The sequence below is a fragment of the Lissotriton helveticus genome, chromosome 12 (genome assembly GCF_964261635.1).
Source record: "Lissotriton helveticus chromosome 12, aLisHel1.1, whole genome shotgun sequence".
In the NCBI taxonomy this organism is placed as follows: domain Eukaryota; kingdom Metazoa; phylum Chordata; class Amphibia; order Caudata; family Salamandridae; genus Lissotriton; species Lissotriton helveticus.
The window spans coordinates 241,119,934-241,135,200 of NC_136073.1; the positions used below are offsets into that span (position 1 = coordinate 241,119,934).

Below are 15,267 nucleotides of genomic sequence, written 5' to 3' on the forward strand. Positions count from 1 at the left end.
GTGGGGATTTCGACTGATGATGACGAGGGAAAATCAATTATTTATTAAATTTTTCCACGTGGTTGTGTGTTGAATCTTCCCCCAACCTGGCCCCACCGCTCTTACCTGCATGGGCCGCGGCTGATAATCTCCCCACCTGAACGACCACCCATCTGAAAACGTCAGCAGTACTTAAACAACTAGAAAAGGTGGTATGCTGCTGGGCATTGTCTGACCACTGTGATCACACACAGAAATGGGTATGCCCTGTGGATTACATTTCAGCAAAGCTCAGGCAGAATGTACCTTGTATTCCAAAACTGTTATGAGAGTGATGGTTTTAGTAATTTATCGTCACAGCTGTTTTTTAAGCCCGGATTGCCAAGGCCTTCAAATTTGATTGTGCTTGCACATAACTATTGAAGGCTACAGATTTAAGGCTTAATTACATTTCACACAGAAGAAATATGTTCTGCAGGAGTTGTTGTTGGAAAAACAACATTTAATCTAAAATCACCAACTATATTTTGGGAGGAGGTGAGACAAATACATCCTTCACTCCTTCTCCGTATCGCTATACTTTTGAAAATAGTCAGGGGTTCTGTGCAGAGAGAGCTGTTTTACCACAGTTACAGTTGTGACACTTTGGCAAATAAAAATTGTTATTCTTTCAAACAAGGCACATGCGGCTGTGGCATCTCAGCGGGCCACATCCAGTGCAAAGGCCAGAATACCAAGGGCCACATGTATCAACCTATCGTGCATTCGCAAATGCTGCGAATCACTAAATTTGACCGTTTGTGAATGCAAACTAGTCTTTCAAGATGTATGAAAGGCTTTGGCAGTGTATTTTAGGTAATCATAATTTTCTGCGATTACCTAAAATTGCGACTTCAAATAGGGGATCACAATTTGCCATTCCCTAGGCACATGTACCAAGCCCTTCCTAAATGGAACTCGGGCATTTAGGAAATGCTATTACCATCGACTCCAAGTCGATGGTAACAATTTGCGATTTTTGAAAATGCCTAAAAAATGCATGTTTCAAAGTGCAATGTAGCGCTCACATGCCCCTAGGGCATGGGTGAGCTTTACATGTGTATATTGTTTGGGGGGGTGCTTCAGGGGGGGCCTTGGGTCCCCGGGCACACTTGGTTTTGCATTTCCTAATTTGCGATTACCAATTAGGTAACTCAAATTAGGTAATGCAAAACCATTCGCACCTATTGTTCTTTAGGCACATAGGCCCACATGCATCAATATTGGCTTTTGCGAGTTCTAAATTGCGAAAAATAACGATTCGCAATTTAGAAATCGCAAAAGCCTATGCATGAATATTTTAGCTTTTTTTTTGCAATTCGGTAAAAATCACTATTTTTACCGAATTGCATAAAAAATGCAAATTTTCAATTGCGAATTCACAATTCCCATTCATTCCTATGGGCCAAAATGCCCATAGGAATGAATGGGAATTGCGAATTCGCAATTTGAAATAGAAATTCATCAATGCATTTCAAGGGTGGAGAGGGGGGTGCAAATGACCCCCCCCTGCACCCATGAAATGTACTTTTCAGTATAAGTTACATACACACATGTCCTAAGGACATGTGTGTCTGTAACTTAACAGTTTAAAAAATGCATTTTTGTGCATATTTGAACAATTTCGCAAATTACCACGAGGTTGAACTTCGTGGTAATTTGCACTTCCAATTTGTAAAATCGCACATTTTAAAGAAATGATGCATAGCATTTTAGAAATTGCACAATTGCGATTTCTTATGTGCTATCGCAATTTTAGAATTTGCAAAAAAATTGCAATTTCTAAAATAGCATGATGCATCCCAAACAGCACTTTTGCATTCGCAAATGGCCGATTTTAAGGAATCGCACCGTTTGCGACTCCAAAAATGCTTGATGCATGTGGGCCATAGGAACAAACTTAGTAGCATTTCCTAATAACGAATCCCTAATTGCGATTGTGACTCTGTAGGAATCTCTATTTTCTTACATACCATTTTGCATTCCCTAAAAAGTGCTATTTAGGGAATAGAAAATGGAACTTTGATACATGTGGCCCCAAATGTTCTAAGCAAAAAAAAAAATGAGGGAGTAGAGGTACAAAGATGGATATTCTTTGAGTTCTCACCTCAAAGGCTAGACGAGACAGTATGTAAGGCATAGCAATTTCCAAATAATACAAAGCCTGTCACTGCTTTGTGATCCCAAAGGAAAGAAAAAAATGAGATATTGGAACCTTGGTTCAAAGTGATGAAGGAAAGTTATTCATCAGGGATACGAATGCCATGTGAGCAGTGGACAGTGCGACCTGAGATCTTAAAATTCACTAGAGAGGAGAGTCAGTGTTGGATTGACCTACTGGACAGTCTGGCCCTCTGGTATACCAGATAGGCAAGCTTAAAAGGGCCAGTGTGTGGACTTAGCAAATACGGTAGCCTAACTGTCTAATCGTGATGCAGCGCTAATCGCAATACAGAATTTTCCTTTATGAGATCTATAAAATTAAGTTTGAAGTATGATGCTTATCACGTGTATGGCTTGTCAACTAACCAACAACTTCTCTACTTACAGATAACCACCTTGGAATCCTTATCTTGTTGAAGCTGATCCAGGCACGGACAGCACACCACGACTGAAATCAATACAGACACATTGAGGTCTCTAAAACACGGTATATACACCAACTGTTAACAGAGACTTCTCAGCTGCCTCAGCAGGAAAGATTGATCCCATGAGAAGACCTCAGAGAGCCACACCTGTCAGAAAGCAACCCAATCTTCTTTTCGGTGTCTGTTCAGTGATATCTGCCGTGGACTCATCTCACATGTAAGATCTGAGGTTGTCTGACATTCTTCCAAGCACTGTGCTCGCATATCTTCTATCTCTTCCAAGACATTGATCTCTCCTTTGGACAACGGCTATCATAGACATCATCCAGTTGCTAAGGATTTTAAGACATACACAACAATATTAGTTGAATAGGTTTGCGAGCCATTGCTTGAAGCCAAAGAAGAAGAAAGGTGTTAATTGGAGCGAATTCCATCTGGTGCTCAGCCAGATCTACCCAATTTCTAGGAAATTATTAAAGCACATCCAAATTCATATCTAGGAGGTTTCCAATGTCTTGCAAATGAATGAACTGTGCTGTGGTTAAGCACCATCTTACTCGTATACTTGATGCATTTGCTCTTTAGCCTTTGAAGGAAAGTGCTTGTGAGAGAACCAAGGTGTTCTTCTGGAAACAAACAAGTTTTACCCTGCTGTCCTCGTGGCTTAGGATTGGAACATGAATATCGATGAGATTTCAGACCTGGCCACCCAATCCCCATTGGGGGCGGTCCCTTCAGGATGCGTCTTGAAAGTGGAGCTACGAGTCTGCTGCAAAAACCTGCTGGACCGGGACACACTGAACAAGTCAGACCCATGTGTGGTGCTCCTTATGCAGTCCCAGGGAACGTGGATGGAGGTAGGTGCCTCTTTCTTCAGTCTCATTATTGGTTCATGGAAATGTCTACTCCTTCTGTATCCTTGGTGACATAAGAGGTTGGGGACCCTGGGGCAAATTGTCCTCTAGAGAGTGAATTATTCCCACACAGTCCAGTGCCTCTGCATCAATAGGGTTCTAGGGCAGAATGGTACCAGAACACTCACTTGATTACCAAGTTCACACTTGCTATGTGCAGTCAGGGAGTAGCCCTAGGTGGACAATTTCCGGTTGCAATTGCCAGCAAGACGCAAGTAGAAGATGGTTCTTTACATAACAGTGTACTCAGTTGCCACTGGGCCAGTGACGACCCATTCCCTAATGGGGCAATACGTTTAATAAATGGTGACGTACTGTGTGCTTCATTGGCCAAAAGCTGTACCCCTTCCACTCCGCTAACTGTTCATTGGGCCTTCATTTGTATACCGATTCCTACGAGCCATTGTCTATGGACAGAGGTCCTCCAGAGCCCTTATAGATGGAGTGGTCTTTACTAGCCGACTGCAAACACCGTAAATGGCCATCTAAGGAGAAATGTCACAATAGCACTCAATTCTCAAGAGAAGCAGTATTTAATCTTTTGACTTCTGTGGACCCCCACTGATGGAATCCGGGGACCTTACCCCCCATATGAATCATTAACGGAATTGGGAAACCTCAGCTCAAGCGGTTTCTATGATTTGAACCTCAAAACAATACACAAAAACACATACACAAGTAAATATCACACAAATACACAAAGGATGAAATATTTTACTTAATTTGCAAACACATATAGAAAATCTAATTTTTACTTTTAATGGGAAGGCTGTAGCTTTTCAAAATGTGTTTTTTAATTCTAAAAGACGAAGCGATATGCCAAACCCTTGTATATCGCTTTGTCTTTTTTGGTTCTAATGCAGGTTCTCTTATGTAGGTGCTTTAAGAGAGGCAAATAACACTAAACACCTTGGGTCTGGACAAATAGTGTAAAGGTGAGTAGTGGAATAGGATGAAAGTATGTCGACAGGTAAAGGTACCAGGCACCTCAGTAGGGAGGAGAAAGTTTCTTGTCAGTACCCATCATTCACATTTTGTGGGATTTCATCATTTGGAACTGACCTCCTCTAGCTCCGACAACCAGTCTAGAATGATTGACTGGAATGTCTTAAGCAGATCAAAGGACAAGAGGATGGCTGTTAACTCAACTGAGTTTACCAAAAAGCCCATAGGCAAATTCATGCTATGTGAAGAGGGTCGAAAATATGTGCAGCGATAAATTATACGAAAAAGTGTGTTAAAAATGACTAAGGGAACTCTTTCCAAACTTTATTCTTAGAGATTACTTGTCATATTTAAAAAGCAGTCTACTAACATTCAAAATTATGAAATGTTAGGCAATAATATAGGTCGACATGTTTCTGCCCACATAAAGATCTAAATGTATCGGGGCATTCCTCAGGACCAAAGAAGTGAAAAATGTAAGTTGCTGCAAATGACACAAAATAGTGAAAAATTATATGTCCGTCGGTACCCCGGGCGGACATCGAGTAATGTCCGCCCGGGGTACCGACGGATAGAGCGGGGCCCCCTTCCCTGAGTAATTACCAGGTTGAGGTGAGGGTGACACCCAATTACTATGGGTAACCGATAATTTCCTCTACTACTTAGATTGGACATTACCGGTGGAGTATAAAAAATTGTTACTTTTGGCAATTTTCACTGTCTCATATAATTTTTCACTATTTTGTGTCATTTGCAGCAACTTACATTTTTCACTTCTTTGGTCCTGAGGAATGCCCCGATACATTTAGATCTTTACGTGGGCAGAAACATGTCGACCTATATTATTGCCTAACATTTGATCATTTTGAATGTTAGTAGACTGCTTTTTAAATATGACAAGTGATCTCTAAGAATAAAGTTTAGAAAGAGTTCCCCTAGTCATTTTTAACACATTTTTTCGTATAATTTATCGCTGCACATATTTTCGACCCTCTTCACATAGCATGAATTTGTGCCTATGGGCTTTTTGGTAAACTCAGTTGAGTTAACAGCCATCCTCTAGTCCTTCGATCTGCCTAAGACATTCCAGTCAATCATTCTAGACTGGTTGTCTGAGCTAGAGGAGGTCAGTTCCAAATGATGAAATCCCACAAAATGTGAATGATGGGTACTGACAAGAAACTTTCTCCTCCCTACTGAGGTGGCTGGTACCTTTACCTGTCGACATACTTTCATCCTATTCCACTACTCACCTTTACACTATTTGTCCAGACCCAAGGTGTTTAGTGTTATTTTCATATGTAAGATAGGGGATATACACCTTGCTGGTCTTTAAATTACTCCCTGAGACCCTCCTTAATGTTTTGTTTTCTGCTTTAAGAGAGGCGACTGATTGCCCATACTGTAGTCTGTTTGTTTACTCGCGATGCTCCAATAAATAAAGCACAGGATACCAACTTAATTTTTAGACTCTGATGTCAAATTCCTTCGCATTTACAGAACGTGTAACATTTTTCAATATTACAGTTTACTTCCTTAGTTATATGTACTTTATTAATCTGCCGATATTGCTTAATTTTCTAAGCGCCTGCGGACCACGTAAATTTGCATTGCGGATCCCTGGGGTCCACAGCGCTCTAGTTAAGAACTGCTGCTCAAGAAGACATCATCAAACTAAAGAAGAATTCTGGAATGCCTATTGTTGGAGATGGTTAGAGAAGCAGGACTAGATAAAAGAGCTAGTTTGTGTCTAGTACAACGACCCTTTAATGTGAAACCGGTGGCAAATGGTATGACTGGAACCCCAGGGGTGTAAAATTGAATTTGCTTGTTAGCAAAACGCCCTCTTAAGTTTTATTTCATGTTAAGCGACTTGCACATGAGTAGATACTGGGACTTTGGAAGGCCCTGTCACATCCTCCAGTAATTGTTCTGCATCTGTGATATATGGAGTACCAGCCAGTTCCCAATTATTTTCCAGAGATTTCCCTCTGGGGACCACTGTTTACACTGGAATTGTTCTACGTACCTAATTATTTTTTTCTTCCTGTCAACTACTAGACGTCTTGGTAAAAATGTTAAGTAGGCAATTAAATGGTGAAATAATGTATTTTTTAAGCCATGTTTAGCAATTCGTAATTGCGAATTATACGGTATGTTGATGCAAGGATGCCTTCTATGGAGTCAAAGGCTGTAAATTCTGACTATACAAGTTATATTTCTTCTTCTTCCATTCGACTTCACTGTTCGACTAAACTGCAGATGCATCCGCCCAACCCCCACCAGCGCCTTGAAACCCTAACGGGTGAGTAGTCGCGCTATGCAAGAAACCTGATTGATCGAAGTTATTTGACGACGCTATCAATGCTCCATGTGGTTGCATCATCGCCAGTACTACTGGTTATTAGAAGTAATGCCCTTTTGAATGTTCTCTGATTGTCCTATTGACCGACCTGTCTCAGAATTCTTTCGCCTTCAACCGGAACAAGACTTCAAAGGGCTCTGGGATATATATATGTATATATAGATTGGATCAATAGGGTATTGAGTTTGCATCTTTGTCGGCCGGACTTCAATCCTTCCCTCCCCAAGAGCCAGGCTATTAATAGGCTTTGCTATTGTTAGAGAAGTATCACTTGCCCTATTTTTCTTAGGGGTGGACAGGTAGCCGCTGTGCTTCATTTTATGAAAATGCTGTGGTGGGTTGAGGTCGAAAGGCAATAAAATAGCGCTCCTTCCATACAATAGGCTGAGGCACGCAGCAATTATGTGCCTGTGCATTAACCTGACAAGGTGTGTAAATAAATAAATATATATATATATATATATATATATATATATATATATATATATATATATATATATATATATATGTGTGTGTGTGTGTATATATGTGTATATATATACATATATATATATATATATATATATATATTTATATATTTATATATATCGTATACTATGTTTCCCTGGACACACTAGTGCGGGCAGCAAAACTACTGTGTTTTGGGCATGGCCTCTCTGGGACACCGTAACTGAGCCGGCCTAGGGGATTGGGTCCACGGGATCTTTAGAGGCTATATGTGTGAATGTACATTTATTAATACAGTTGCTCTAAATAAGATGAGTTATTGGACCACATTTATTTTCACTGCCATAGTGTATGTTTGTGTGCATGTGTATATATATATCTATGTGTCTACATATGTGCGCGTGTGTAAACAATGAAATAAATGTGGCACAATAACATATTATTAAGTCATTATTTAGAATTTGTGTGCCCATTTACAGATTTATTATCACAATACTACGAAATCAAAAGCTGTGTGTTACCTCACAGATTGCATGTTGCAATTAATGTACTCAGGGAAACAAATCTTCTAATAGTCAGGAGGTCTATACATTGGATTTTACCTCACCGTATAATATAAATATAATTCCTTCTAGCCTGGTTTTGGTAAAATACATAAAAAAAAACTCCACGTATGAAGATGCATAGAGTGAAAACATATTTTTCTTAGCATTGTTGAGGGAACGGAGAGGCTTCAGCACCCACTCAAGGCTTCTCCTCTTTGTGAGTCATGGCCCCTCCCCCACGCACAACAAGCACAATAAATTCACCGTCCTTGAAACACCATCCTATGTACTTTCCTGCCCACCACATTTGATGAAAGACAATGGGAAACAGCCAAGCACAGGAGCATGCAGTCACTAAGCCGCGTTCCATAGGACAACATGCACAACCCAACAGCTCTCTTGATGCCAAAGCCTCGGGATCAAGCTGAAGGCAGGCACTCGTAATTTAACCGGCAGATCTCAGGAAATAAACAAGCACTTATACCTACCAAATTCGGGGGTTAGGAAACGCATGAAACCTGTCTATTACTGCCTGCTGCGCTGCAAGAAACTGTGTTTTGTGAGCCTGATAAAAGTCTCCTCCAATTTAAATGGTGTGTTCAGATGGAGTAAGAGGAATGTTACTCTCCAGTTAATTTCTCGTAAAAAGAACACATTGACTTCCATATGGACCTTCTAGCGTGCTGTGACGTCATTGAAAACCCAGTACTGAATGCGTTCCATAACTGTCTATCTCAAAAACGTATAACTCGGTTCTGCATAGTCTATTTTTTCTCTTCCTGTATGAAATTGTATTGGTTTTTTTCCCCAGAAACACTTCAAAGTCAAAGTAATGTGAGTGAGGATTTTTTTAAAAATTATTTTGTTGTTAGCTTTTTAGTTTTCGCTAGTATATATATATATATATATTTACCGCATATGTGTATACATGAAGAACAAAGTTTAAAGGTAGGTCTATAAAATCAATTATCAAACCTTGGAGTGCTGCATTACAAAGGTGAACTAGTGCTCCGAAGGGAGTGGCTGCCTCCTGAGATTGTGAGTTTTTGTGCTAGGTTCACAGGTGTATCATAGTGCAGAACTTTGTAAGTCGGGCAAACTATGTTCAGCTGGATTGTGGCTTCGGAGGGGAGCCATTGTACAGACTTGAGCAAGGGTGTGGTATGGTCGAAATGTCTTTTCCTGTTATCAGTCTTGCTTCGGCATTGAGGGTTGACTTGAATGTTGCAATTTGTGATTTTGATAAACCTGCTAGTGTTGCACACCCGTAGTCTAGTCTAGCTAAGACTAGGGATTGGACTGCGGTCTTTAAGTCTCTTGGTGCGAGAAATGGTTTTTCCTTCTTGGGGAGGTTGAGATAGAGAAGCGCCTTGCGTGTCGATGAGCTGATGTGTGCCTGCATGTTAAGGTTCTTATCACAGGTTCTCTCAAGTGATTTTGTTGGTTCGATGATAACAGATTACATTTAATGGCACCCAGGTGGTTGATCTATTCATGAATTGCGGGGGGAGCTGTAGCTAGGGGGAGAGAAGTGGGAATTCTGTTTTTAGGTAGTTGATGTGTGGCTGCGTGTTAAGATTCTTATCATGGGTTTTCTCAAGTGATTTTGTTGATTCAATGATAACAGGTTGACATTTTATGGCATCCATGGGGCTGTTTTTCGGGAGTTGGTTACATGTCAACCAGGATTGGGTTTTTACGAATGTGTCACTTATGTCAAAGATATCCCCCAGCAAGGATATTTTTGAGTACAGCTTAGTGTCATTCGTATGCATGTGGTATGAAACGTTTGCTTGTCTAAGGATCTCCGTCAGTGGTTCAATATAGAGCTTGAAGAGTATGAGAGATTGTGAATCCTTCAAAAATTCCAAATCTACCTGGTGACGCGAGCAATAGTGAGCCACCCAATTTTATTTGTTGCAAGCAATTTTGAATAAATGTGGTGAACCATTCGAGGACGTCTGCTGACCACCCCATTCCGTGTTCTAGAACCTCTAAAAGATTGTTGTGATTCACCTTGTCGAACGCTGAGGAAAGGTTGAGGATAATGAGTAGGCAGGAGAGCCTATGGTCCAGGATTTTGACTACTGACAGAGTTGGTTGTGCTCACACTTTTCCAACAGTTCGTATCACCAATAATATTCTCGACCAACCTTCTACAGGCAGTAGGACAATGGAAACATACACGATTGTCAGAGAGAACAAAATATATTGCTGTGTGCTGTCTTCATTTTGATAGCGGGAGAATCTCTGTTATCTCTGTCAACCAATTAAGAACCTGCAGAGGAATATAGTAATGCCACAGGATGCATTTTTTACAGTTTAAAACCTATAATATTCCATTTCAAATGTGTCTAATTCACTCATATGGCGCTTAACTAGGTTATAGAAGACGCTAATGCACCTCAGATGTATTTAGTGTTAATTTTCACAAGGCTAATGCTCTGCAATTTGAAGCGAGTTAGATGAAATATCAAATGAAACCCGACTGGCTAGAAGAAACCTCTAGATGAGATCACTGGTGGAGCATAACTCATGTCCATGATGGTATTCCCTAACTTAATCTAGACGAACAAATCCCTACTTACTGACTGTGAATGACTTCAGAAGCCTTCAGAAAGTGTCTTTGATGAAAACTACTTATTTCTTTCACATCTGGCTCTCTGAAGTCCATCTAATTGCAATGACACAGATTCCGTCATATAAGCGTAATATGGTACGCTCGTGCCTGCATACTCCATGTCACCCTGAAAGCGTGATGGTCCCCCCCAGAAAATAAGGGGGTATCATGGGGGGAATGCTCTTCATGGAGTCAGTGAGAGGGACTTGGACACAGTCAAAGAATGGATTATATTAAGGCTGGATTCCAAAGTAGGTTACCGCTGCGATTTTAGACAGGCATTTAATGTCTATCAGTCCGGGGAAGGAAGAGTGATCGAACAAAAAAGGGGTGTGAAAGGGATAGAGAAACCCACTGGTGTTTTCATTTTTGTTGTTAATACACAACTTGACGCATATCCCCTTTCAATGTCTCACCTGGTTAACGCTCAACTAATCAGGATTTAATGGGGGATTATGGTCGGATAGACTCATTTTCATTTAATCTTCTATGGCCTCAGATTAGTGTAGACATTTAAAGCAACGAACACCAGCTGTTTACTTTTCCTTTTCCATCCTTGTTTTTATTAGTGTCAGGAATTCCCCTAAAAGAGCCAATGTACGTATAGTCTGCTATGCAAAACAGCCCTAAAATAAGTAAATAAATAAATAAATACATTCATACACACATACATGCATACATACATACATGTAAGTGGTACCGTACAACCCTTTGGTAAAAAGACAAGCTCTTTTGCTTGTCATGTAGGTTGAGCTTTCAAATCTCCCTACTGATCTGTTCAGGGAAAATGTACATTATATCGTATTCTCTATTAAACAAGGTGATAATCTTGGTGATTTGGTGTGACCAAGTAAAAAAAATCCAGGAAACGTGGTTTCCTTTATTATGGATACACCATCCTTTTGGTTAACAGACTCTAACCATACCGTCCATACTACTATACTGCGTCTCTGAAGGGGGATATCAAATATAAGCACACAACAACATAAACATTGTCAGAGTGTGGACTACTGGCATTGTAATCATATGGTGGTGTATCCATAGAATGAACCGCCACACCCAGACGGATCAGCACCCTCCACAGTGCCTTGAGATTCTGGGTGAGTAGCCATGCTATACAAACTCCTGTTTGACTGATTGATGGAATTACTCACAGGGTCATTTAGAGTTATGTTTTTGCCGAAAGTGCTCCCCCTAACATGGTGGGAGAACTTTATGGAAAATATAATGTTGACTTGCCACCATGCTATATCAGCTAGTCGGATTATTCTTGGATCTTAGAAATAAACCCTGAAAGCTGCTAGTTGTTTCTGAAATTCAAAATTCAATGACCACGATGCTCAGAGAGTTTGCTATCCACACATGGGGGGCATTGCTGATATTTCCTGTCAGGTCGTAGAAGCAAAAAGCATGGCCTGGCAGATAAAATATACATCAGAAGGTCTGTCTTAAATAGGATGGACCTTCTGAGGCATTAGTCCCATGGTGGATGAGACACTCGTCAAAGGATTTTGATGGCAGAACAAGCTGAGGCTCAGCTATTAGAAATACATTAGCCCCCCCCACCTCCCATTGAAGCGAGAGAAACCATGGTTTAGTTTAGGTGGGAGAACTGCAAATTTATGACATTACTTCCATTTCACCAAACTCTGAATGATGCCTTTAGTCTGTATATGTCCAGGTTCTGCAGAGAAGAGAAGTAGACCTTCTTTAAGTTATTCCTCAGTGATGATGCTACCTTGAAATCCGATGTCAGAAGTGCTAACAGGCAATTCCTTTGCTAATGTTCACAATGTCCATTTGGCCCCAAATTCCATTGACTCCACTGCAGTAGTTGTTCAGATTTTCCTTACAGTGACAGTTCTTGGTGATTTTACAACCCTGCATCAGTGTTCATTCTTTCCATATTTGTAGGAATGGCCACACTCATGGTTTGAGGTTGGTGTTCGGCCATACGATCAGGCATCTACTTTGTGGTAGGGCCGAGTGGAAAGTTTACATATGGACTTAGAACATTTTATGGAGAAAAAGTGGTCCTCGATGAGTCATCGGCAGGGCGAGCTTAAAGTTGGATCAGAAGCAGGGTATGATGACGGCAGGTTGCTGTAGAGCAGGGCCCAGCTGCAGTCATAGATGAAGGCGGGAAAGCTCAGAGCAGGAAAAGTCTGAAGTCCATGCCCAGGAAGGCATCGACGTTGACGGGTTGCTGCTTGATGTCATTCCAGGTAAAGCCCTCTACATTCGGTCTTTGAAACTTTTCTGGAAGTCAAACCTCCTTCAGTGAACCAGCAAGCTGAGGCTGACCAGCGAATCCACATTGATGGCTGTGATACTCTAACACCAGCCAAGGGTCCTTAACCTGGAAGGAACCACTTGGGGCGTAGGATGCCAGCAGAGGCCAGCAGCAGAATCCAGGGTAGGTCCAGTTGTTACTGGTCAGGTGGGCAGATGCATTCGGTGGTCCTGGATTCAATGCAACAAGGTCCAGTCTTCCTTTAGGTTCTTCAAACAGAAGTGCAGTCCTTCTGCTGATTCTCCACAGGTACATGAGTGTTCTGATGAGAGGTCTGTGGGTCCACTTTTATGCCCACTGTCAGCTTGTGAGTGGTGGGCAAGCACTTTTACACCCACTAGATCAGTTCTAGTTAGTTCCTATATTCCCACTCAGTTTAATGCCATCCTGACTAAAGAGACAAAGTGGAGAGAGGCCTGGGTATGAGCATCATCTCCCAGTGGCAAGGTAGCAGTCCTTTGAAGCTCAGAAAAGGGGCTGAGCACAGCCTTCGGGCTATTGTGTCAAGGGAGGATTCTCACTCCCCACTTCCATAGCCCCCTGGGAGCAACCAGAGGGGAGCTATCAGGTCAGGTGACAACTGGTCGCCTGACCTTTTGGTTTTAAGCAGGAAAATTACAACTTTCCAAAGTGTCATTTTCAAAATGGTTATATAAAATCCGACGTGACCATTAGGATGGATTTTAAATTACTAATAAAGTTAGCCCTTGCACCATTTGTCTAGCTACTCCCAAACTAAACTTACCATGTATTAGAGGTAATATTGTGAACCAGTGTTAACTTATAGGAGAGCCAGCCTTGCCACAGTTAAATTCGACTTTGGAGGTTTTCCCTTACCTTGTAAAATTTTAAATATATATGTCCTACTTTTTAAATAATATGCACCCTGCCCTATAGACATATAGGGCTTACCTTAAGGGCAACCTATAAGTATCTAAAAGGAAAGTTTAGGCCTTGCAAAAAGTTTGTTTTGCCAGGTTGAAATGGCACTTAACAACTGCACACTCAGGCTGCACTGGCACCCCTGGAGACATGGTTTACAGTGCTACTTTATTGGGTGGCATAATTAGTGCTGCAGCCCACTAATAACATTTAATATACAGGCCCTGGGTACATGGGTTCAATGATGCAGAGGTCTGGCCCGGGACCAGGGTTCAATTCCTGCCTCGGCGGGTCTTGATCTCAATTTCATCGGACCTGATAATTCTCGCCTCGGTGCCTAATTTAATCATGGGTCCCACGCTGCAACTCTGGGCAATAGCTTGCTTAATCTCCACAACGGCCCCAACAACGCTAGGATGCCTGGCTTTCACCCTGGGGGTGCCCAGGAGTGGGCAATTCACAGGGAGAGGCCAGGAAGGGTTCCTCAGCGGTATGCTAACAGCGCCTTGATGCCACGTCTGGGGTGATACGTGCGCTATACAAGATACACTACATTTACATTTACATTTACATAAATTCCCATATACTAAAGACTTCTAAATAAATTAAATGTGCCAATGAGCCAGATGCCAATTTTAACAAGTTTTAAAGGATAAACACAAGCACTTTATCACTGGTTAGCTGATATAAAGTGTGCAGAGTCCTGAGGCCAACAAAAATAAGATTGGCACAAGAAGGCAAAAATCTGGGGAAGTGCCATGCAAAAGATGGTCATTTCCAACAGTGACGGATTAAAGATATTTAATAAGCAGTGTGGCATCCTCTCAACAGTACTTGTTCTGCAGACTTTCTCAGCCAAAGTTGCAGCTACCTTGTTATGCTCTACCTTTGTATATAATGTAACTCTGTAATGGCAATTGGATACTATTGTGTGTGCTGCATTATGCTTATTATTTGGCCTCTGTGAATAAAACAAGCTACTTAACAATGCCCAATAAAAATGCAAAAAATATGCCAGGTGTAATCTGGAGCTATTTGCTGAAGATCATCCTTTACCATTACCTAACAAAGAGCTCATCTGGATGACACTGTTCTTTTTTTTGCTTTGGCTCAGCTGTTACCACAATACTCCTCTTGCCTAATGCGAAGACCGAGCAAATCGCTATATCACATTGGATCTTTAGCATCATTTAAAGGTCCCTATATTACCCAGAATGCAATTGACTGTTCTAAGATTTAGACTTAGGGCTAGGTTCAGAGTTTGGCGGCCTTGTTATACCCTATGAGGTACCTACAAGCTCCACCTTGACCAGATTACTAACTGGATGGCCGATCACTATATTTAGAGACCTCTGTTGGCCAGGCAGAGATCTCTGTGCCTTCAGAAGAACCTCTGTCTTGGTAGCTCCTCTGAAGGCACCAAAAGTTTACTTAGCGGCTGAAATGTTTGATACGTCTGCTGAGAAAACCTTTTTGTTTTCCAAAAACAAATTCTCCTATGGGGAGCTTGGTTTTGAAAAAAACAAAACGTGAACGACCCTTTCATCCTGAAATTTTTCTCCCAGGAAGTTGGAATGTTTTCATTTTTTAGGGGACCACCAGGCTTTCCTTGGTGGTACCAAACAGAAACAAGCATTTACAATGCAACGG

At 41.3% G+C, this 15,267-nt stretch overlaps 1 protein-coding gene across 1 annotated transcript in view; it reads left to right on the top strand.

Moving 5' to 3' along the window:
- The first annotated feature begins 2,770 nt into the window (after positions 1-2,770).
- Positions 2,771-15,267, top strand: part of CPNE7 (copine 7) — a 640,312-nt gene continuing 627,815 nt past the window's right edge. Inside the window, exon 1 of the mRNA XM_078669226.1 lies at positions 2,771-3,463. Coding sequence (XP_078525352.1) covers positions 3,284-3,463 — 180 coding nt within the window. The 5' untranslated portion in view covers positions 2,771-3,283. The remainder of the gene's footprint in view (positions 3,464-15,267) is intronic.